Source organism: Leishmania major, chromosome 36, assembly GCF_000002725.2.
Source record: "Leishmania major strain Friedlin complete genome, chromosome 36".
In the NCBI taxonomy this organism is placed as follows: Eukaryota; Euglenozoa; class Kinetoplastea; order Trypanosomatida; family Trypanosomatidae; genus Leishmania; species Leishmania major.
In genome coordinates this window covers 1695073-1717897 of record NC_007287.2, presented here as the reverse complement: position 1 = coordinate 1717897, position 22825 = coordinate 1695073, and the positions used below count along the sequence as shown (strand labels likewise).

Below are 22825 nucleotides of genomic sequence, written 5' to 3'. Positions count from 1 at the left end.
AATCACAGTGTGATGGCAAGCATGCAAAAAGGAGAGAGACCGGCAGAAAACGGAGAGAAGAGGAGGAGGAGGGAGAGTAGTCAAATGCGACAAGCCGCATGCCGAACACCGCGAGAGCAGACACGAGATCCCGTGCGTTCGTTTTCGAGGAGGATGGGGGTGCATCGGCTTGACATGCCTGCCAGGATGAGAGACAAAAACCGTCGTTCCGCCCTCCTTGAGGAAACGCCTGCAGTCGTCAAGGCGATCACACACATGCACACATCTCCCCCAACGGCCCCCTCTTTCTCTCCCAAAGCGGAGGCACGATGCTCGGAAGGGCATCTTCTCTACCACGGCTCGCACACATACATGCGTATCCCAATCCCGGAGATGAATCAGCCCATGATGATGTGGCCGTAGGTGCAGATGAGTGAAGTAGAGAAAGATGTACTGCTTGGCGTGTGTTTGACATTTTGTCCGTGATATGTGAGAAAACAGAAATAAAAACTGAGTCGTGTCCACGTCATATGGGGAACACGGTCAGGACGGCGTTGAGCTACCGTGGGCAGCTCCTACCGTGTATGCACAAGCCTCAGACGGCACGCGCACGGCGATCGAGGCAGCACTGCGGCGGCTGTTTCCCCACCCACCCCCTACTGCGTGCCATGGTGAGATGCGCCTTCGGCGTCGGCGCCATCCTCCGCAGCATTCGCCTCCTCAGCACCCTCGACACGGCTCGTCTGCTGGCGGTGCTGCCGCGCCTCCTCCTTCTTCTCTGCCGCTGCCACCTTGCGGTGTCGACTCATTGCGATCTGTTTTGCTCGGAACTCCTTGAACTTCTGCCGCTTCACCGCATCCTCCTCGGCACGCTTCTTCATAAACGCTTGCCGCTGCTCCTCCATCTCGGCACGTCGCCTCTCCTCTTCCTCGTCCAGCCGCTGCTGCTCCTCAGGGGCGATCCACGGCGCGTCGTCGTCGTCCACCGGGTCGATGCCGGCCTTCTCCAGCTCGCGAAGACGCCGTTTCTCCATCTCGTGCTTCCGCAAATCAAAGCGGGTAAACCGTGTGCGCCCAAGGAGGCCGACAGCGTGATGAAAGCGGCATGGTGCCGACACGTGCGAGCAGTCGCACAACGACCACGACGACGCCGACGATGGCGACGCGAGTGCCTGGGACACACGAGTACCGACGACCACAGCGGCTGTCAGTGCCACCGCGCACCATCCCGCACGGCGCATTCGCTTCAAACAGCAGCGCGGTTCTTTTGTCTTCGTTTAATTTTTGTTTCGTTTTTTTTTTACTGCCTCGGCTCTCCCACTCCTTCTTCGGCTTCCAGAGAAAGAGAGAGAGAGAGAGAGACACGCCGGGCTTTCAAGTGTGTATGGAATCTGCCCGCTGCTGTTGAGGGGCTCATACGGCATGTGCTTTCGATGCAGCGCGTGTACCGCGAGGATTGGCCGAAGAGAGCAGGTGAGGCGGCGGGGGAGGAAAAGAAAGGAGTGACGCTTTCGACGACACCAGTGTTTCCCTTTTTCTTTGGACGGGGTTTCTGTTTTGTTTTTCAGTCGCACAAGGAACGAGACATGAAATGGGCGTCGCCTCTCCACGATGACTGCTGCCCCTTCCGCTTCCGCGCTTCCGCTGCGGGGCAGACGCAGTAGTGAAGAGCACATCGGTCCGGTACGTGTGCTTTTCACTGCCCCACATCAGAAACCGCAACGACCGCCAAGCAAGCGATGCGCCACTGCGAGACGCTCAGATGTGTTACAGCGCAAGAAAACGTTGCTTTCCCACCGCCTCACTCCCTGCATCGTACCCCTCAACACACAGAGATGCGTACTCTCTCTCTCTCTCTCTCTTTCTCACCCCTCGCTTCTTTACGATTAGTACGAGCACTGCGGAGGAGGTTGGCCGTTGTAAAAATGAACAGGAGCCAGGGAGCCAAGAGGCAAACAAAATGCAGTCAAGAACGTTTGAACGCAACCTTCGTACCAAGAGACGGGAAGAGAGTGGCGCGAAGGCGTTCGCTGTTATTCGATCTTAAATCTGCGCCATCACGCAGTCGCTTACCACCAACAAAACACACCCGTAAAAAGAAAAGAAAACGGTACAAGCGGCATATGATGCAAGCGCCGTTGCCGCCTTCGCCTCTGGTGGATCTGGCCCAGTGCGCCACGCCACGGGAGCAAAGGAGGGGAGGACAGTTAGCGTGGCACAGGTGTGACAGGATGTCCAGAGTGAGCATGAGCGAGCACCGCCCGACCCCCTCCCGCCTCCCTCTCACACACACAGATGCAAACAAAAAAAAAGGAAGCGGGAGTACAGACACCTCACGTCTGCTTCTTCCTTCGTTTTCGTTCGCTTCTTTATGCCTTAACTGCAGCCGGCACTCCCTCCGCGTCTGCTAACGCGGCAGGCGCTACTTTTTGCCGTCTGCTGCAAACTTTTTCTTCTTGCTCGCCACGCGAATCGTCTGACGGTCGGCGCGCTCCTTCAGGTGCTGCTCTGCTTGCTTAGCGCCCAGAGCATATGCGCTCGTGCGGAAGGCACCCTTGCCGCCATACTGGCCCGTGAACTTCCGTCCGAGCAGCTGAAGCTCGCGCTGCAAGATGCGAATGGCTTTCTGCTTTTCGCGATTCTCGGCGTCTGCGGTGTCGTCGAACATGTCGTCCGTCTCCAGGTCCGCCTCTTTCGTCATCCGGTTTACCCACTGATTGTTCGCGCGGGACTTCCCGATCTCCTTCTGCAGCTTATCAATCTGCCACGCAATGCGCAGGTGACTGTGGAGCTGATGCACAATGGTCGCCTGCATCGCAAACGTCTCCACCTCACTCTCCTTCCGACCGAGGGACTCCATCAGCTTGCGAAACGACATGTGCTCTTGAGCATTGACGAGCAGCACAGAAAGGCCGGTGCCGCCGCAGCGCGCCGTGCGGCCGCAGCGGTGGATGTACGCCTCAGTGGTGCGCGGCACCTGGTAGTGAACGACGTACTTGAGCCCATCAATGTCCAAACCGCGCGACGCAACGTCGGTGGCGACGAGCACGTGGATTTTGCCTTCCTTGAACTTGTCGATGAACTTCAGACGCTGGCGCTGCTGCATCGAGGCATGCAGGCCCACCACGGCGATCCCGAGCACCTCGAGCAGCTTTACCAAGCGCCGCAGCATGGAAATCGCGTTCACGAAGACAATGGCGCGATCATCGTGATAGGTCTTGAGGAAGTAGTACAGGTACAGATCTTTGCTATTGTCGGGGCAGCGGAGGTATGTCTCGTTGATGCGCGCGGCGACGTTGGCCGACTCCGCGAGAGAGAAGACTCGCGCATTACTGAGCTTGATCTCCAGTTGCTGCAGAACCTTGGTCAACACATCTGCGTTCGAGGTGCGAATGATGCTCTTGCGAGCCGAGAAGTCGCGCCGCTCATAGTTTGTCTGCAGCGACAGAGTGGCAGACGTGACGTAGGTGATAACACGGTGCCCCGCGGCCGGCTCCGGCGGCATCGGGATAGGCTGCGGCTCGTCCTTCCTATGGCGAGCACCGCCGTGCTCCGTCTCGGTGTTTATGTTGCCATACTTGCTCGCCGTTTCCTCCTCGTCTGCCGCCTCCTCGTCCTCTTCCTCCTTCAGGCCAGCTGCCTGTTTCGCAGACGTTTTGGCCGTCTTGCGGCTCTTTGCTGGCGTCACATCTGCAGTGACCTTCTTTGCCTTCTTCGTCTTCGAAGTTGATGAGACGTCTTCCGCCGCCGCCTCCATGGCTTCGCGAGCGCGCTTCTTGCCTTTCATTGTCTCCACTGGTGCCCCGCCCGCCTCGGTGACGGTTTCTGCCACCAGTTTCTTCACCTTCGGCTTTGTCGCGCCTGCCTCCTCCTTGTCAAACGGAATAAACGACTCGGTATCGGGGTCCCAGCGACCGCTCTCAACGGCGATCTCGCCTGGCTCGGCACCCTCCTCACGGTCCTGAGCGAAACCCGCCGGCAGCACCTCGCAGTGGATGCGCTCCAGCAAGGTCTGCAGCTCGGCAAAGCGTCCTGATTGCAGCATCTTGTCAGCCTCATCGAGGACGACGTAGTGCAGGCGCCGACTGGCACTGTGACCGAGGTAGCATCCCTCGTTCTTCTGCACCAGGTCCCACAAACGACCTGGGGTGCAGATGAGAATGTGCGGGTGTCGGTTCAAGACGCGCTGCTGGCGCTCCTGGGCCATGCCACCGACCACACAACCCACCACCACCTGCGGAGCAAACTTGGTCAGCTGGCGAATAGCCGCATCGATTTGGAGGGCGAGCTCGCGCGTTGGCGAAATAATGAGAGAGTGCATGATACGCTTCTGGCGTTTCGCCTTCAGCTCCGCTCGCGCCACAGCGGCGTCCGAACTCGCCTGGCCCGTTGCTTTTTCGTGCACAGCCTCTGCCGATGAAGTTGGCGTAACGGCACTGACCCTCTCCGTGTCCAGCGTGGTGAGTAAGTCCTGCAAGATGGGCAGCGCAAACACCAGCGTCTTGCCGCTGCCCGTTTCGGCCGACACGACCACATCGTGGCCGGCGCTGTCAGCAGCGCCACCGGCTCGCTTGTGCTTCTTGCTCTTTTTGTCCGCTTCGCTGCTCCGCTGCCTTGCCAGCCCCTCGTCACCGCTTGCCAGGACGTTCGGGAGCACCTCCTCCTGCACGGGGGTGGGGTGGGTAAAATGCAGGTCCCGTAGCGCCTGAAGGAGAGCAGGATGAAGCCCAACACGCTCCCAAAAGAGGTAGGGCTGCCCGCTGTGGCGGTACAGGTTCTTGTTTTCGTTCTGCCGCGCCGCCGCCTCTCTCGCCAGGCGCTGCTGCCGCTCCTCCTCCTCGAAGACGCGGGTGTCCGGCAAAGCAAGCGGGTCATCAGGGGCTAACGGCAGCGACGGCAGCACCTTCTCGGATGCAAGTGGGACAGAGGTGAGGAGTGCGGATGACTTCGACGACCCCCTCTTCCATAGGGCGGAGCTGCAACCGTTCGACTTTGATGCGACAGCACAAGAAGTGGTGGCAACGTTGGCGCTTGCCGACGCGCTGTTGTTGCTCACGGGTGACTCAGCCGGACGCAGCAGCAGGTCTGTCAGACTGCGGGGATCGAGAACCGCCTCTTGACTCGGCACAGCCGTACCTTCTGCAATCTCAGACACGATCATCTCCATCGGCCGTGTCCCATCATCCACCGAGTCGTAGCGGTTCCGGATGCGACGAGCGGCGCCCATGCGTTTGCGTAAACCAAAGCCGATCTGGTGCCGCTGCTTCATGTCATTCTTGCGAATGCGCTGCTTGAACGTCTTCTTCTTGAGGGACATCGTAGTTTTCGCGTTTCTGCGTCGTGATGAGCAGCAGTGTCCGTCTCTCTCTCTCTCCGCGTGTGTGTGTGTGTGTGTGTGTGTGTGTGTGTGTATGTGTTTGTGCGTCTGAGAAAACGGCGGGAGAGTGGGGGACAAGGGGATGCTGTGAGCCCGCGTGACTCCACAACACGAGCCGTGAGTATGCTCTGCTATCGAGACGCTGACTTTGAGAGTGTGAGAGAAAGAAACATCGGAATGAGAAAGCACCGTTGGCCAAGGTGATGGAGCAGAAGATAGGAAGAGAACGGAAACACTGCAACGGGGACTTTAGTAGCGCTGATGACCTACCGGGGCAAACGGTGGAGCAAGCGCATGCGTGAGAGCAACTACCTCGTCGGCGCGCTCCCCTTCGAAGCAAGCAGTAAAAATGTGCCCAAAGAGTACAGCAGTGGTGAGAGTGCTGCGCAACATGAGGGACAGCAACCTGGCGATGGACCGCGCCGCCCGCCATTACTCCTTTTCTATTTCACTGCCTCTTTCCATTTCGGCTTGGGCGTTTACACAGCCGCCACTTCTCAGCAACAAAGCAAAAAAAAGTACAGATCGGAAATGGGCACACCGCATTAGGGTGAAGGGATAGTAAGATCGGGAAGCCTGTCCATGGAGACGAGGTGTCGCTTGCAAGCGTAGCAGCAGCACTCCCCCCCCCCTCTCTCCCTCTCTCGGATGTGCGGCGCTGTTCAGACAAGGTCACAGCCGGTGAGGCGCAACAACGAAACGACTGAACAAGATAGAGATGGCAGGTAGCAAGAAATTTGTGGAGTGGGGTAGCACATGGAAGACAGCAATGCGCTTGCCACGAGCCATCGCACTGAGGAGCTCTGGTGGTGGTGAAGCGAAACGAGCGACACACAAGCAGACACACAAAAAACAAAACACGGGCTGGAAAGACGCTGACCTTCGCTTTAGGCTGCTGGCCTCCCTGTCTTGTTTCTAGGTCCTCCGTGTCTCTGCAATAAGACTGCACCACAGGCGCACAACGGCCTGCACAGCAGCCCAAACGTGTGCATCCATCAGTTCCTCGCCCTCTTGCATCGTTGGCGAATGCCGACGTCTGAGAACGCACTCGTGTGATTTTCCTAGTCTGCCAGCCAGTCTACAACCCTATTACTGCTTTGTCGCATACACACGGGAATGTGCATGACGATGCAGAGGTTGTTTTCTGTATTCCTCAACTGCAGGAGCACGATGCACGCCTCTGTGCTCCTGCAAGGAATTGCAGTCAATCCTGCTCAGGCACACGAGTACCGGCAGCTCGTGTGGAACAGCGTTGTTGAATAGCTTGTGCACCTTCCATCCAGCCGGCTCGGCGCGCCGGTAGTCGCTCGCATCCACACAGCAGGTAATGCTGCTGCACCCTTTGGAAGGGTGCGCGGTCATCCGGCGCCGGAAACGTGCTTGACCACATACGCCCCACAACTTTGGCTGAGCCCCACCTCTCTTTGGCCTTTCGCGCAGAGTCTCCGCGCTCAGAGGAAGTGTGGGAAAGTTCGCTTTGTGGTCTCGTGCTGCCAACGCCTTCAGCAACGACGCCTTGAAGCGCGCCCCGCCCCCGGCCCCACCAACGCTCACGTCTTGCTGCTCGCCCTCGGAGAACTCCTCTCGCAGCGCGGAGAGAAAGCCGGCCATGTGAAGGATCTAGTGACCCCGCGCGTCCGATGCAGTGGATGTTGCTCGTGCGCGCGAGGATGCATCTCTCTGTGTTGCTCAAGTGAAATCTCTTCCATTCAGAGGTCAATTGCGCACCGTCGCACGCTGCACGCACGCCCCGGAGCACGACCCACGTCGCCACTTGCTCGTGAAGAAGAAGAGTGGAGGAGGAACGCGACATAAAACGTCAGCTTGCGTTCGTTCCCCAGTCCTCATGCGATGATGGAAAGTTGAGATTTTGTGTTTGCCTAATTTCAAACGAAGCCCGACACTCCATTCTTTACAGTGCAAAGGGAGGCGGCACTGCCGGTGGCACTCCCCTTTTCTATGCTCCGTGTGATTGTGGGCTCGGCGGTGTGGGGTGTGCGATGGGTGTACATTTATTTCTCGATGCACCACGTGTGCCGCGTGTGACGCAGAGCAGCAGAAGAAATGTTCACACAAAATAACGGGGGAGAGGGGAGGTGTGAACTACGCAGCGAGACACATAGACACACACACACACACACGCACACGGCTTATGCAAGCGTGGTGTGGTCGTTGCTGCCCCGGAGGTGCCGATATTCGGTTTGTTTTTCCTGCATCCACCCGCTCCCTCCTCACCGGCAAAGAAGTGCAATGAGACACACAAGACAAAGACAAGGGGTAAATTGGCGGATGCAGCATAGCGAAGGAACGCAGGACGTGCTTGAGGGGAAAGGGAGGAGAAGGGGAGCATTCGCACAGCAGTGGTCGAGATGCGCCCCGGCATGAGAGAGCTCAGAACGACATGCAGGAAAGGAGGAAAAAGACCAAGAGCATAAGTCCCTCGATACAGACAGTGCGCAGCCCGTGCAAGAAGTTGTGGCGGAAGCATCATGCCGCACGCCTTGCGGCGCCCCAGCCTCGCTATCTTTGTGTGAAAACAAAAACAAAACGGCTGTTGCACCGCATCATCGCGCCGCCACTCGCGCATGTCTCCCGCGTGGAGTAAGCAGGCAACCCACACGCATCTGACAAAACGCAGCACGTGTGCTCATCTGTTTTAGGGTGCAGCTCGTTCTATGCATCCATCTGCCGTGGAGCAAACTCCTCCCCCACACACACACCACCACCCACCCACCCACTCCACCCGCTCTTCCCTCGCAAAGAACAAAACCGAGGGACACATACGGCGTTGTTGCTCTTCGTTCGTGGTTCCGGTCTACATTAGCCACAGAAAAGAAGAGGCGGGAAAAGAGCACAGCGCAGCTAAAAGGATCGAGCAGCATCAGGGCAAGCGGCTGCAATGCTGTACAGGTGTAGTTTTTTCACTGTTGCACACAACTTCCACACCCGCACCGCCCTGGTCGCTTCCACGCCCGTGCCCCCACGGCACCCTTACATACTACGACCCGCTGCAGAGCTTGCTGCGCCGTGCTGAACATGGTAGACGTTGTTCTGGTCGTAGAAGCGGCTAAAGTCGATCCATGTCAGCAGCGGCACCAACTGCGGGTAGTCAGGTCCGATCGGCGAGGCAAGCTCCGACAGCGCACGCAGAAACTGGTCCTCTACAGAATGCAGAGTTGCCTCGATCAGCGGCATCGTTGCCGTACTGCTGTGCATCCCTACCGCGCAGAATCGCTCTGTTAGCTCGAGAATGTGTGCCAGGCTGCGGAAGCGCTGAGTGCTGGAGAGAACCAAGCCCGTCTCAGCGCCGTCGAAGAAGTCCGTGAGCGCCTGCGAGATGGCAAAGACGCTGTCTGCCTGACCGATGCGCGCGACGAGGCGACTCCACAGCGGCTCGAGCACAAAATGGGCGGCGTAAAACTGGAACTGCCGCAGAAACTGGACGAACTGGTGCTTTAGCCCGTAAGCAGCACTGAACTCGCCAAGGATCTCGTTCGTATACCACAGCTCGAACAGGTGCCGCTCGCAGGTCTTCACCCACATCAGTAGCCGAAAGATGATGTTGAGACGATGCGTCACCTTTCCATCGAGCACCAGCGTCAAAGGCCACTGCAGGTCCGTCTCGAGCTGAAGCAGCTCCAGGCTGCGCCGCGCGTCAACTTCGCCACCGCTACCGCCCATGCTCCGACGGGACGGCAGCGCCGTCGTCGCACCTTCGCCGACGGCCGCAGCCGTTGTGTCGCCGCCGCTGTCGCGCTGCCGGTTCTGTTCCTGCAGCAGCTCCTCCAACGTGCAGTTTGCAAAGCTGCACCCGATCAGGTCATGGTACGGGTCGCTTGAGCAGCTGCGGGCCACGGCCGCTTGCAGCAGCACCTGCATCGAGTGCTGTTTGATGCGATCCGGATGCTCAGCGAGGAGGCTCTCGGCGCTGTCGAGGAAGTCCACCACCCAATCACCGCGCTCTTGGAGAAAGTACAGCTTCAGAGACTTGAGATGGCCGAGCAAGTCGACGGACGGACTAAACAGCAGCTGGATCACGGCCCCGCTGGAGATCTCGAAGGACTCCTGCACCTGACGCTGAAGCTGGTTCGCTCCACTCCAAGTCAAGAGGGCGTCACCAGGACCATCGGGCCTGGATCCTACAGCAGCACCAGCACCGCCCGGCACGGATGCGGGACGAAATGCTGGGAGTGCCGCGCCGTACTCTCGCAAGATACAGCAGTACTTACCAGCGAAAAAGGCCATTTTGGCTATGCGACTCGGTGTGTTGAGGAACACTGGTACGAGGCTCTTGTTGAGGGAGAAGCGCCGGTCAAAGGCCACCACGTCCTGCTGCGCAGCCGCACGTCTTTTCAAGCCGAATCGGCCCTGAGAAGCCGTGCTGGCGCCGCTCGCTCCAAGCTCACCGTCGCGCCCGGCGCTTGTCGCCGACGGCGCCAGCGCGTCCAAAAAGAGCTGACCAACGTGTCGCTGCTGGTGATGACTCGCAGCCGTCCCCGACGGCTGCGCTGGGTGGTACACTTCCGATATGAAGAACTCACCGTACGGGTCGTCTAGCACGCCGCTGTGCATCCAGCGCTGCAACATGCGCAGGTACGGGACGAGCGAGCGGCGGAGTAGCAGCGTCAGCAGCTCGTGATCCTCGCAGCTTCCGGAGTACTTATTCACTTGGTCACACAGGTGATTCAAGATGCGAGGACCCACGAGCCCGGTAGAGGGAGAGGCGAAAGTCGACGAAGTCGGATCCGCTGCCGCCGCCGCCGCCTCAGCGAGCGCTGAGCAAATCAGATCCATTGGCAGCACTTGTCGCAGTCGCACCACGTGATGCCCCACACGGAGAATCTCCGACACCACGCCCATCAGCGGCATCGGCCGCCCCTCACTCCATAGCTGCAGCTTGGAGACCTGGTGAGCGTAGCTCGTGTTGATCTCGGAGACCACCTCGCCGAGTGCCATGAGCACGAGACTACAACTGGAGTACTCGGCCTTCTCGATGCAGCGAAGCGCCATGAAGGCGTCGGCGACAGGCAGGACAGTTTCGCACAGGCTCCGCATAGACGCAGGCACCAGCGGCGAGACCTGAAAACCCTCTTTGGGGCTGATGCCGCTCGAGGTGCCGGGTGCCGCTGGCGTGTACTGGAGGAAGAGGCCCCCGAGTCCGACTGCTGCCGCTAGCACTTCAGTCGCCAACACGGTGTCCTGCAACTCCTCTGGCAGCCTTGTCAACTGGGAGAGCTCGTGGAGAGTCGGCAGGCCAGCCACACCGTCGTTCGAGGCTCTGGCAGACGTGACCGGCCCTCTTTCATCGGGTGCTGGTTGAGATAGAAGCGGTGCCAGAGTGCGAGCGGGTGCAGGATTACTGGCGGAAACGCCTTGGTGGTCCGGTGGTATCGCACCCGAGGTAGCTCTTCCGCCGTTGCAGTGGCGCTGCCACTCCGTCTCCACCACCGCGATGCTCAGGGCATCTGTAATGCCGGTCGCGCGAATGACCTCCTGGCGGTCAGTGGCGTACTGCACCTGATCAAACCGAACCCCTCGCTTCTCCAGTGCGGCGAGGAAGCGGGTCCAATCCGTCGTGCTGCTCATTGTCCACGCGGGAACACGCGCACGAAAACAAAAATAAAAGAATTGGTGCAGAGATGGATGATAGCGCTACCCCTTACCAAAGAAAAAACGAAGAAAAACGATGCAAGCCAACGCTCGTGTGTATATGCACATGTATATGTGTTTTGTGTGTGTGTGGTGTGTGCGTGTGTGTGTGTGTGTGTATTGATGCACATACATCCATATATATATATATGTCTGTGTGTGCGCGCGCCGGATTTGCGTGCTACTTCAAAGGGCCGAGGCAGTGTTTTCTATGATGCAGATAGCAGACGTGGATGCTGTCGCAGAACGATAAAGGAAGGGAGGAAAGCGAGCAGATTACAGGAGCGAAGGGAAAATGTGAGAGGGCGAAGTGTGGGCGCGGGGTGACACACACCTCCATGCACATACAGAACCTGATGATCGTTCCCCGCGCAGTCGGCTCCGCTACACAGGAGACCAGAGAGAACCGTCGAACACCCCAGCGGCGCCGTCTTTGCATGCGCGGGGAGTCATCGGCTGTCTTCCTCTGCTACTTTTCCTGCTGCTGCCATGTGCCACGCGGCCGGCAGACAAACGCTGGATGGCGGCAACCAACCAAAAGACACAACCGCCGCTTGGAGCCGTGCGCGCACGAAGCTGAGCAAGTTGAAACCCAAGAACACCAGAAGGGTGCAATACCTAACTCTCACATTTGAGGAAGAGAAGTCGGACAACAGCGACTAAAGGAAGAAGAGGCATAGCACCACCCCCTTGCCCCCGCATGTACATGTCTGTCTGGGCTCCGAGAAGAATCACCTTCTTGCTGTTGGAACACCATCAGACACTCCCTCCGTGTGCGCGTGTGTGAAAGGGTGCGAGCACGCTGGCGCTCCTCCTCAGAGGTTGAGATTCCCACACCTACACGAAACCCGACGCACACGTTTCAGTCCGTGTTGTGCACGGTCTCTGTGCTGAGCTTCCCGGCTACTTCTCTCCGCCGAGGGATGCTAAGAGGCGCTGCGTCCAGCTCGGCTGCATGTCCAGCTTATTCGCTAATTCGTGATTCAGGTCTCGGAAGATCATCTCATCAGAGCGGATCAGCAGCGCAACATCGCGCAGCGTCAAGACGGACAACCCCGGGCCGGCGCCAGGGTCGGAGGTATTGACGACGCGTTCTTCGCTCTCCTTCCTGTCCACAGCGCTGCCGTCGCAAGAAGCCGCCGCCGCGAAAGGCACGGACACGTGGTCGGCGGATCGCGAGGGAGGCGTTGCAGACCGATGGCCGTTATAGCTACCGTACGGTGAGGCACCCGATATCGGCGCGTCAGCGACAGGGATCTGTTCTGCCACAAGTCCCTCGCTGGTCTTGTAGAGAACCGCCTCCTGCTCCTGCAGAGTCACCGTTTTCGGCGGTGGCGCCGCCTGTGCGGTAAAGACCCCCTCTAAGCCCCAGTAGTGCAGTGCCAATTGCGGCACACGCGGCTCGGCAATCTTGCCAAGATCGACATCGTTCACCATCTGCGTCCACACCACAGAGGACTCCTCCGCTGCGTAAGCCATGAGCCGAAAGCCCATGCGCGGATAGAAGAGAAACAAGGCCAGGTAGATGGTGAAGTGTACCGCCTGCAGCAGGAGTACGAGACTGCGCTCAAGAAGGGTGATTTCGGCCATGCAGCTCAGTACTTGGTAATGAACGGCGTGGCTCTCGCACTGCGCGAGCAGGCCGCGGAGCTCGTCGACATAGGAATGCTCTGGTCTCGGCCCTGTTCCTTCCATGGTGGCGCTGGACGTAGACATGTAGAGTGACGGGCGCGCCATGGCGAAGGCGCGGCATGCATCAGGAATAGGTGGGGCAGCGCCGGGACTTGGAGAGCTGCCAAAGGCCAGAAACGGGGAGCTCGCTTCGGCTGTTGTGGGCATCTGTGAGTCACCTGTGCAGGCGTTGCTGCTGTTGCTCCGCCTGAAGAACATGCGTAAATACGCCGCCACAGAGCCCGCCGCTGGAGCTGCAGCCGCGACGGTTACCAGCATTGTTGCTCGGTGGATGTACCGCTCACGAAAGGCGCGATCGGCCAGCCAGCGCAGCGTCTTGACCATACCGATGCAAATGTGGTCGTTGATGCGGCCTGGGGTGCTATGCGCCAGAGGCTCGCGTTCCAGCTGCGTGATACCTGCGCGTGTAAGCGGAGGCGCTATCGCGGCAAAGGGTGTGGAGTGGCCCATGAAGGCGCGATACAGGTAGGACGGGGGCTTGATACGGACGGAGGAGGAGCCGAACGCATTCGACGACGGTGCCGACACGCTCGCCGAGCAGCTCGCAGATGAGGCAGCCTGCGAAGCGGACCGGCTAGTACCGAGGTGGCCGCCCCCCTTGGAGACGTAACGTCTGCTACTTGACAGCGATGTCAATGCAACGCGGATGTGGAGTCGCATCATCATCTGCATGAATAAAGGTGTTTTGTGCATTCCAGTGTGCGCGAACGTCTCTGTGTGTCTCCGCGTGTGCGTGTGTGTGTGTGTGTGTGTGTGTGTATAGGCATACACACTTCTTTCTTTTCGCGGATGTCTTTCCCGTTTGTTGCTCTCCGCTGTTGCGTGTCGATCCCACCGGCACACACGCTGATCACGATAAGGGAGCTGGAAGTGGTAGAGAGAGAAAGAGAAAGCGCGCGCGCAAAGCGAGGGAATAAAAAGGAGGCGTTAGCGCGTGAGAGTGCAAGGGAGGAGTGTCCTTGTAACTCCATAGGTGCAACATCCGATGGACGGGTGAGAGAAAGAGAAAAGGGTCCCAGAGAAAGCAGCAGAGGGCATTTCCACCGCTCCGTGACACCCACTCCTATGCGTGTGTCTTCCGGTGCCATGCACGCACACGTGCACTTCACTTGATTCCGAAGAACGCACAGCGCGTGAAGGCACAGTATTTGTCCTTTGTGGTTTGTGTGGTATTGTTTCAAACATCAGAGCAGCTGCACTTTTCACCTTTCGCACATTGAACCATTCGTCCTCGCGTGCCTGTCGGCCTCCTTCGACCTCCAAAGCGTACGATGGGGGAAAGGGGGGAGGGAAGAGACTGCGCAGGTGGAGCGTAGAGCGTCCCCGCTTCCGCAGCAAAGGCCCGAAAAAAAAAAAGCTCAGCGTGAGAGTGAAAAAGAAGCGATGCGCCTACATGCCACATCCAATCAAAGGCACACCTACACGGCGCACCCTGCCCTGGTGTGCAAGGGGAGGGTGTGTCAAACAAGGCACCCTCAACAAACGGCCATAAGCGTAGGAAAGCGAGGGCACAAGAAGAAGAGATGCATCGAAGCGGGCGGTTCAAGCACCCGAGGAGAAGGCCTTGGTGATGGACATGAAAATACACTTGACCAAAACCCCAACAACGAGAATAATAGCAAAAAAAAAAACGCAGCCGAGAGGAGAGCGCGGCGAACCAGACGAACACCCGATGCAACACAACAGATAAAAGAGAAGAAAGCGGGACAGGCGAGGAAGAGGAGAGAGGGGAATGGACAGTAGAGCGAGAGGAGCACGCACACCCGCACGCACATGCGCGCGCGCACGAGACCAACACGACACCAACGTGTCGGATTCGGAGGGGAGGGGAGGGGGCAACGCATGATAATGGTGAGAGCGGGAAACGAGCACAAACAGAGAAGAGGCGAGAAAAGGGAGATTAGGGTCAGATAGGAATCAGAATCAAGAAAGGCCAACAGCAGAGATAGAGAGAGGGAGGGGGCAGGGGAGCTGGGAGCGCAGAAGGGAATGAAAGCCGGAAGAAACGATGCAGCACCCTCGTAGAGAGGCGAAGTCTGGCAACGCAACCATCCATCAAAGACGCGAGTGCGTCCGGTTCACGTGCGTAAAGGCGGAAAGGACTCTGAGAGCCCACAGGGGGCACGCACGCGTAGCGCATACCTTTTCTCTCCTCCTCCTCCTGCAACATGCACGCATCTCATGCCCGGGTCAACGAGCTCCACGTGCACCTTCGGCTACGTCAATGAGAAGAAGCGCTGCCCTTCACAGACGGCAAAGAGCAGTCGATCCTGCAGCACAGCCCTGCTGCTATACCGGGGCAGTTTCAAATAGAGGAAGCAAGTGCTGACGGTGGGCAAGCTGTTGTCGTAGTTGACGCCGCCGCCGGCGAAGCTCGAGGTGGTGAAAAGCCCCGCAGCGCTGATGCCGAAGGAGTGGGTAGTAGGCGTGACAGACAAATCCGCCGCAGACACGTCAACGTCTCGCCGCACCACCTTGATGCGCTGTGTCAACCCGCCATACGGCACAGCGCTGGAACCGGTGACAAACTTCAGGAACGCGTGCTGCATCTGTGCGCTCCAGGTGGGCACGATATCGAGCAGGTACTGCACCACATCACTTTTGATGTGGTACCCGTGCGCCGCCTCCACGTCACGCGCGAACTGTTCCCGCGTTTCCCATACCTTAGAGTCCAGCGGCGAGCCCAGTAGCCGCCCCAGCTCATCGACGGTGAACAGCTGCAGGTACAACGGGTTCACGGTGAGCTGGAGTCCTTGGCGCAAGTAGAGCAGGGCGAGGTCAGGCACCGTGTGCAGGTAGTAGGCACGCAGGCTGTGTGTGTACTCGCGCACGTTGTCCACCGTGACCTGGCGATCGGCGCCGCCAGGTATGAGCGGCAGCTCCTTGACCGTACCTGGCGCGTAGCCGTCCGCCTCGCTGACAGGGATGGTGAAGAAAAGCTCGCACGCTGCCAGACTACCAGCGTTCATCGTCTCCAGTCGATGTAGCGTGAACTCCAGCGCCGCATCCACCTGAGACATGTTTTGAGACGCCTCAGTCGCGGTCGACGTGAGCGATTCCCCGCGCAGCCGGCGCAGCAGCAAGGGGTGAAAGTTAAGCGAGGACGTGGTGCCAATCACCAGCAGGCGGCCAAGGAGGACACCGAGCAGCTTCCAGTAGTGAAGGCTGGTCGGGGTCTGCTTCGCAGCAGGGAACAGCGGCGTGCATGGGCGCCGACGCTGTGGGACACCGGTAGCAGCAGTGCGCGGCGACGGGTTCGCGCTGCGAGTTGGTGGGGGTGCCGCCCTCAAGGACGACGAGTCCGCCGGCTCATCGATCGGGATCGGCTCGGTGCGCCACAGGCCGTGCTTCGGGTCTAAAAGTTCCTCAGCCACCATCTCGTAGAACTCCATCGCAGGGCCGTTTCCGATACCAGCCTCACCCTCGAAGGCAACGTCGATGGTGACATTGCAAGTGGCTAGCCGTATCAGCTCCTCCGCGCAGCATAGGATGTTGCGCCGCTGCACCGTGAGTGTGACGCGGCGGCGACGCACCACCTCCTCGGACAGCCACTGCAGTCCCACAATGTTGAGCGTTTCCTCGGTGTCGCCGTCCGCGCCGCTCGCCGTCGCCCGCGCCTCTTCCGCTGCTGCATGCCGCACGAGCAGGTGACGGTAGTGCTGCAGCAGATGCTTCGCTTCCTCGTAACTCAGCGAGCGCTGCGCCGAAATGAAAAACCTGAAAATGGACAGGCGCATTTCCGCGGAGAAGATGAAGGGATAGCGCCACAGCACGTACGACGGCAGGGGAAAGGCTCCTGCCGAGAGCGTGGCGGCGGTACCGACGACGCGGCCACGCGTTCTTCCCTGGGCAGCGGCGCCGATGCCGCAGCACCAGAGCAAAGGCGGCAACATGAACATTTTCAACTGGTGGTACAGCTCGTGCACGACGGCGCTGCTCAGCCGCTGCTGGTTGCTCTCTAGCACCGCCAGCGAGTTCCCGACCTCCTCCCGCATTACTGTGGAGAGGGCGGAGTACAGGGCAAGAGGGCCACTCGACGGCGCCGCGTCGAAGAGATGCTTAGGACTGCATAAGAAAGCCGGCCTCAGGCCGTCGCACCCGCAGCAGCAGCAGCAGTTCGTCGCAGAAGATGCGGATGCCGTTGTCGTCAAGCCAAGAATCAACGACGATGGCAGCGGCTCCGCTAGCACGACAAACTTAAGGACATGGGTCACCGTCCAAAATGGCAGCGTCGGCAGCGTCGCCGAGATATCGGAGCTGTGCGCGTCCACAGATACCGACGAACGCCGCTGTCTCTCCACGAGGTCACGCAGGCTAGCACCGCTGCCGGCGAAGGCGGTCAAAGCGTCGAGCAATGTCGTCATTGGTGAAAATAGTGGTGTATCATTCAAGAAAAACAGAATGCGGTCAGCAGAAATGGGCGGCTCCGTTGCAGACGCCGTCGTCGCCGTCGCTGTTGAGTCCGGGCGGCGCTCCTCAAAGCCGTTTTCGCTCTTGAGGCACGACGACTCGGCCCCCCCTCTCCCTGAATCTGACTCGGACAGGCTTTGACGCTCCTGTGATGCGTGCAGCGGTCGCGGGGATGGCGACAACTGCGAGGACTTGAGAGTGAAGCTTCGCGAGAAGGCAGAGACCGGCGGGAGCTGTACCTGCGCGGCCACGGCCTCGGCCAGCAAGCCCATCGTGATAATCGGGAGCACCGACATCATTGGGTCGCGGAGCTTCACACCAGTCACAACGCGCAGCTCTGTACACCCCACCATCACCACAGACTTTTCGGCTCCCGCTGCCTCTCCCCATGCCACGGAGGCAGCATCGGCAGTACTGAGACTGCCGCTCAGCAGTTGCTTCGCGGTCGTTGGGGTCCTTGGGTCAAGGAAAATGCTGAGAGGCCGCCACAAGAGGAGGCGAATCGCGTCAAACGTCTTGACGCGCTTTGCCCGTTTCTGAAAGCTGCACGGCTGCTTCATCACCACCGATGGGGCGACGTCCAGTGTGGCGAGGCCGAGATCACGCCCGATTGTCGTGGCAAAGTCAGCCGTCAGGCAGAGCAGCTTGCCGCGAGCGGTGCTGTCGAGATGTAGCTGCTGTTGGCTCGCCAGCAGCGCATCGACGATACGGCTTGTGCTCGAGTCCAATGAGTTGTTCGACATGTAGAGGGAGAGTGCAAAGCTGGCGTTAGAGCACTCGACATCCTCGCGCTGCCGCGCACGCGACGCCAGCCACTTCTCCAAATGGGTGGCCATTTCACCTAGAATCTCTGGCGTCTCGACAACAGCGGCACGAAGTTCGATGTTGCACTGCTTGCAGTAGTCATAGAAACCCAGCAAGCCGCGCAGCGCAGGCGGTAGGCGGCGATAGAGGCCTGTGGTGTCCTCCATGGCGCGATCGATCGCCTCCTGCATTGCGCCCGCGTTTACCGTCGCCGGGATGACAGGCAGCTCCACGCCCACCGCGAACTCCTCCCCTCCCTTGAAATGCGACGGTGCTTGGCTCTGCACTGGCGCCGAGGTGTGCGCACTCTCAGCGGGCCGCACCGTCAAACAAGCAGAGGGTCTTTGTCGGCCCGGCTGCGGCCCTTGAAGGCGCGCCACCGCAGCCGACGGGACCTCCGAGACGACAGCAGGCGAGAACACAGCCGTCCCCGGCTGCGCCATCAGGTCCCGCGACGGCGCTGCGGTTGCCCCGGACCTGGCCGGCGGTGACGCTCCCGCAGCGAGCAGGGCCATTAGCAGAGCCTGCGAGGCATGGAAAAATGCCTCGGTGCAGGCAAGGAAAGTGGAGTGGTACGGACACCTGGAATCGGGAAAAAGACGCAGGGTAAGCTCTCTGGACTGTAGCTGAAGCGCGCCGCCGTCGCACGGCTCCGGGGAGCCGATCACGACGCGGGTGTAAAATGTTTTGTGATTCATCGACTCGTGAATCTGCTGCGCCGCAGCGCAGGCCTTAGTAGATCGGCGCACGATCTGACTGGCATAGCTGACGAGGAGCGTGCTCTGATGCAGAGTAAAAACACCAGCGCCTCCGACGCCGCGGCTGTCCGCCGGGGACGCCTTGGACAAGCAATCCTGCACCGTATCCACGCTGGCCGAGTAGCTCTCGCTGGCAGAGAGTGAGAGCGACATGGTGGAAGGCCGCGACAGCGTCGTGGGCGATAAGAGAGGTGGCGGCTGACTGTTGGTAGCGTTGGCATCAGCGCTGCCTTGCTGCGGAACTGGTGCGGGGCGCTGTGTCGGTGACAAAGGCTTTGTGACGTGTCCTTGGCCTCCCTGCGAGACCGGAGTCCTGTACTGGAGCACCGGGGTCTCTGATAACGCCAGAGAAGCAACCGTGTCACGTAGGTCCTGTGAATGCTGCCGTTGAAGAGCTGCCTGGGCGGCCGGTGTCGTCGGCTGGCCAGCCGTGGACGTCTTCGTGCTTGAGCCCGACGAGGACATCGATTGCGTCAGTGATGCTAGCACGCCGGCATCCTTGTCGCCACTGATGCTGTGGCGTGGTGGCCTGTGAAGGTTGCTCGTCTTCCTGGACTTTTTGAGCGCCTTCAATTTGGGAGCCGACGCTGCGCTCGCCGACGGCTTTACACTGGGAAAGAGGTGGAGCAGGAGCGTGATCGCGTCAGCCGTGCACACGTGCAGCTCAGACGGCAAGGCCAACTGGAAGCTGAAAAAATCCTTTGACAATCCGACTCGGGCCAACTCGTCCGCCATCAAGAGATCGTCGCGCACGTACCCAAATGTTTCCTGCCGCTCCGCCACAATGTTCACGCTGTCTGCGACGTACAGGCTCACCAAGACCTCGCATAGGGAAGGGGCAAGTCGCTGCAATGCCGCCTGCGTCGCCTCCCACTCCGCGCGCTGCCACCCTCTCGGCTTGCTGCCACTTCCGCCGGTGATCCATTTACGAAACGACATGCGCCGCCATCCACTTTTATCGCTCACCTCCGACGCCGCTGCCGCAGCGGCCGCCTTCTCTCCCGAGCAGCTGCCCGTGAAGAGCTCAATCGACTCGCCGGTCACTTGGGTTCGTAAGTTGGCACTGAGGGAGAGGCACCGCAGTAACAGCGTCACACTGTGCCGCGCCACAACCGGGTTCACGCAATTGTCCAGCACGCTGAGCAGCGCCGGCACAACGGTGACCAGCAGGCTTGAAAGAACGCCTTTGCCAAGAAACGACTTGCGGGTCGACAGGTCGGCCTGCAGTCGCTCCCCAGGGCTCTCCAGCACTGCCTCCATCGGCAGCACCGTAATGGCGAGCGAATCATGGCGGTGGTGGGGAAAGGGCGGTGTTTCAGGAAGATAGGCTCTCATGCGTATCTGCCGACTGCGGCCCTGAGAGCTTGCAGTGGTGTCACTGTCGCACCTGCACAGCAGGAAGCCTAGCCCACCGCCGCGGCGGCGCGGGTTGAGCTGCTGCGACTCGCCCTGGTGTCCGTTCATACTGCTGTAGCAGTCCTCGTCATCTGCATTCACTTCGTCCCCCTCGCTGTATGCGGTATGAGGAAGGCGGTTGCCGTGGTGCACATTGGCCGCACCTCCGCTGCCCTCGCGGGTGGTGCCTGAGCCTCTCGACCGCCGACTTGCCGACGGGCTCGTGGCAGTGTCGCGATTTCCGTCCCCATCGTCGGGGTCACTAGCGTGAACGTCGGGCATTTGCAGCGTGTTTATCTGGTGGCGCAGGTGGGAGGACGAGGATGAAGAGACATGACCCCTTCCTCGATCCCTCGCGCTGCTCGAGCGCAGCGACAGAGACGAGGAGGCCCGCACCATCGCGGACGACTGCGGTGTTGACCCTGGTGCCTGTGAGCCGTCCTCCTCGTCCGCTGCGTCGCCGGAGGAGGCACAGGAGGACGAAGAGGAGAGAGACTCCCCGCGCCGGCCACCGGCCTCGGTGTCTGCCGTGCGAAGCTGCATGTAGTTGCGGTTCACCCAGGTCGAGAAGCGGGGGGCCGGCTCAGAAGCGCAGCAGGTGCAGCCGCGCAGCAGTGCGTCTTGCGTGCCATGCATGTAGCCCGTCAGAAGGGGCTTGCGGTGCAGACAGTGGCGCTCCCGCCGCTCGCTCACGTACGACTTGCTCAGGAAATCAATGTAAAATACGCGCTGCTTTCCGTGTGTTATTGCAAAGAGTTCGTGCTTGCGGCAGCTGCGCGTCTGCTGATAAATGCGCTCGAGCCGCCGCGATATCGCCTCGTTGCACTCGGTCTCGTTGTGGAAGTCGTCCTCCCAGGTCCAGCCGAAGTACGGGAGGGTCACGTGGCGGAAGTCTGTGTGAGAGTGCCCGCGGCAAGCGCATGGAAGCAGCACTAGCAAAAACTCCAACAGCGGGAGCAACCGCAGTTCATCGGCGATGAAGGGAATCGTGGTCACATCTGTTGTTAGGACTGGGCCTGTTGTCAGAGCGGGGCCCTCGCCCCTGCCGCGCTGCGCATTCGATGCCAGTGACGCTGAAGATGCCGCCGCAGACGATGCGGTGTGCGCAGAGCTGTTGATCTGCATGGCAGCTCTGTCATCTGGTGCACCTCCCGCTACCTCACTCTCAAGAGCGGTAACTCCAGCAGCTGCCCCGGAGGCTCTGGTACCCACCGCCCGCCGATCTACGAGCGTCAGCATGCAGCCACAAACAGCCTCCCAGACGCGCAGCTGCAGCAACACCGGCACCGCAAACGGCGGATTGGTCAGATAAAAGGCGAGAATCGGCGAGAGGGCGACGGAGCGGAGCCACTCGCCGCACGTGGCAGGTATAATGTTCAGAGACAGTTGCAGCACCTGCACGCACACTCGGATCATGTGATCCAGCAGCTTCATATGTGCCTTCATCGAGGCAACGCTAACAAAGAGGCGGTCGACGGCATGCGCAATCGCCTCCATGTAGTGCTGCAGCAGCGTCGTCTCCTTGCCTGTGAGCGAGCGCACAGCGGTGGGCGTGACGAATGCAGTAGTGGCAGCTGCTGTCGCCGCTGTTGGCCTGGAGGAGCCATCCGTCGCCACCTGGGTAGTTGTCTCGGGTGCGCTTAGGCGAAGTGAGCTTTCGAGGAGGAAACTGTCGAATGACTCAAGCAACTTCGCCATCACGGGTGCCCACACCCCCTCCAGGTCCGACTCTCGCGCGCGCGCGAGGAGGTTCGACACCACTTGGACACACAGGACGCGCAGGTGGTGGGGCTCCAAGACCAGTAGCATTTCTACGGTACGCGCGGGGACCCGCGCATCAATGCATGCGTCATACGTGACCATGGAGACGTACCGAAAGCATTTGAGCAGCTCTTCCGCAAGGTCCTCATTGACGACTAGGAAATCCGGTTCGCTGATGTAAAGCGCCAAAGTCGCGATGGTGTCCTTGCTTCGGCTAGGGCAGAATGCGAAGCTGCCGCTGGGCACCATGTCCGCAATGAGCGCGAGTGCTCGTAGCGCAAAAACCGCCACGGGCGAGGCGGCCTGCATGCCAAGAGCCGGCATGTATGAGGACAAGAGCTTATTCGAGCGACTCTTTAGCACCACCTTGTGCGATGGCTGCTTCACAACGCTAAAGGAGGAAGGCACGTCACTGTCGCACACGTCCGATGACAAGGGGTTCATGACGCAACCGTCGCTTCTCTGCGCCACATGGGCGGCAGTCAAGATCTCCGTCAACAACGGCACGTACAAGTTCGCCGGAAACGCCCTCACGTACTCTTCACCCGAGATGCAAATGGTGGTGCAAAGCAATCGGAGGTGTTCCTCGAGGCGCTGGCGCGCGTCCTTAGTCCCTGCCGTCACCTTGGCCCTGTCTATGGCGCCCCGGGAGGAACTGAGAATCGTTTCACCCGATCGCTGGGCTGCGTCGTAGCCTGCCAAGTAAGCTGTGCGAATGTCGCTCAGCAATGCTAACGAGCCCATCCTCATTGCTGCAGTGCTTCCGTGTAATGGAAAAGAGAGTGGTGGGCGCTATGTCGCCGCTCTGTCCGTCGACGCCGACCCAGAGCCTGAAGAAGCGCACAAACGGGGCGCCTCTTGATGTGCTCGACACCCTTCGAACGCCAAATAACCACGAGAGCGGCCCGCACCCCTTGCCCCGGCGTCGAGCCGTAGGAATGAGCACGAACTACACACGCGAAACAAAAAACAAACAACAAGAACAAAAAGAAAAACCGTG

General features: G+C 59.8%; 5 protein-coding genes across 5 annotated transcripts; all 5 read right to left on the bottom strand.

Annotated features, from left to right (window-relative positions):
• Positions 1 to 635: 635 nt before the first annotated feature.
• On the bottom strand, positions 636 to 1220 carry LMJF_36_4410 (conserved hypothetical protein; the record flags this gene model as incomplete). The annotated part of the gene is made up of 1 exon (XM_001686973.1): positions 636 to 1220. The coding sequence occupies one exon, from the start codon at positions 1218 to 1220 to the stop codon at positions 636 to 638; it is 585 nt and encodes a 194-aa protein (XP_001687025.1).
• Positions 1221 to 2401: 1181 nt separating this feature from the next.
• On the bottom strand, positions 2402 to 5296 carry LMJF_36_4400 (ATP-dependent RNA helicase-like protein; the record flags this gene model as incomplete). The annotated part of the gene is made up of 1 exon (XM_001686972.1): positions 2402 to 5296. One exon carries the CDS (start codon positions 5294 to 5296, stop codon positions 2402 to 2404), a length of 2895 nt encoding a protein of 964 aa, XP_001687024.1.
• Positions 5297 to 8347: 3051 nt separating this feature from the next.
• Positions 8348 to 10942, bottom strand: LMJF_36_4390 (putative gamma-tubulin complex subunit; the record flags this gene model as incomplete). The annotated part of the gene is made up of 1 exon (XM_001686971.1): positions 8348 to 10942. One exon carries the CDS (start codon positions 10940 to 10942, stop codon positions 8348 to 8350), a length of 2595 nt encoding a protein of 864 aa, XP_001687023.1.
• Positions 10943 to 11908: 966 nt separating this feature from the next.
• On the bottom strand, positions 11909 to 13390 carry LMJF_36_4380 (putative alternative oxidase; the record flags this gene model as incomplete). Its single annotated transcript, XM_001686970.1, has 1 exon — positions 11909 to 13390. The coding sequence occupies one exon, from the start codon at positions 13388 to 13390 to the stop codon at positions 11909 to 11911; it is 1482 nt and encodes a 493-aa protein (XP_001687022.1).
• A 1523-nt stretch (positions 13391 to 14913) lies between these two features.
• On the bottom strand, positions 14914 to 22575 carry LMJF_36_4370 (conserved hypothetical protein; the record flags this gene model as incomplete). Its single annotated transcript, XM_001686969.1, has 1 exon — positions 14914 to 22575. One exon carries the CDS (start codon positions 22573 to 22575, stop codon positions 14914 to 14916), a length of 7662 nt encoding a protein of 2553 aa, XP_001687021.1.
• Between the last annotated feature and the right edge of the window lie 250 nt (positions 22576 to 22825).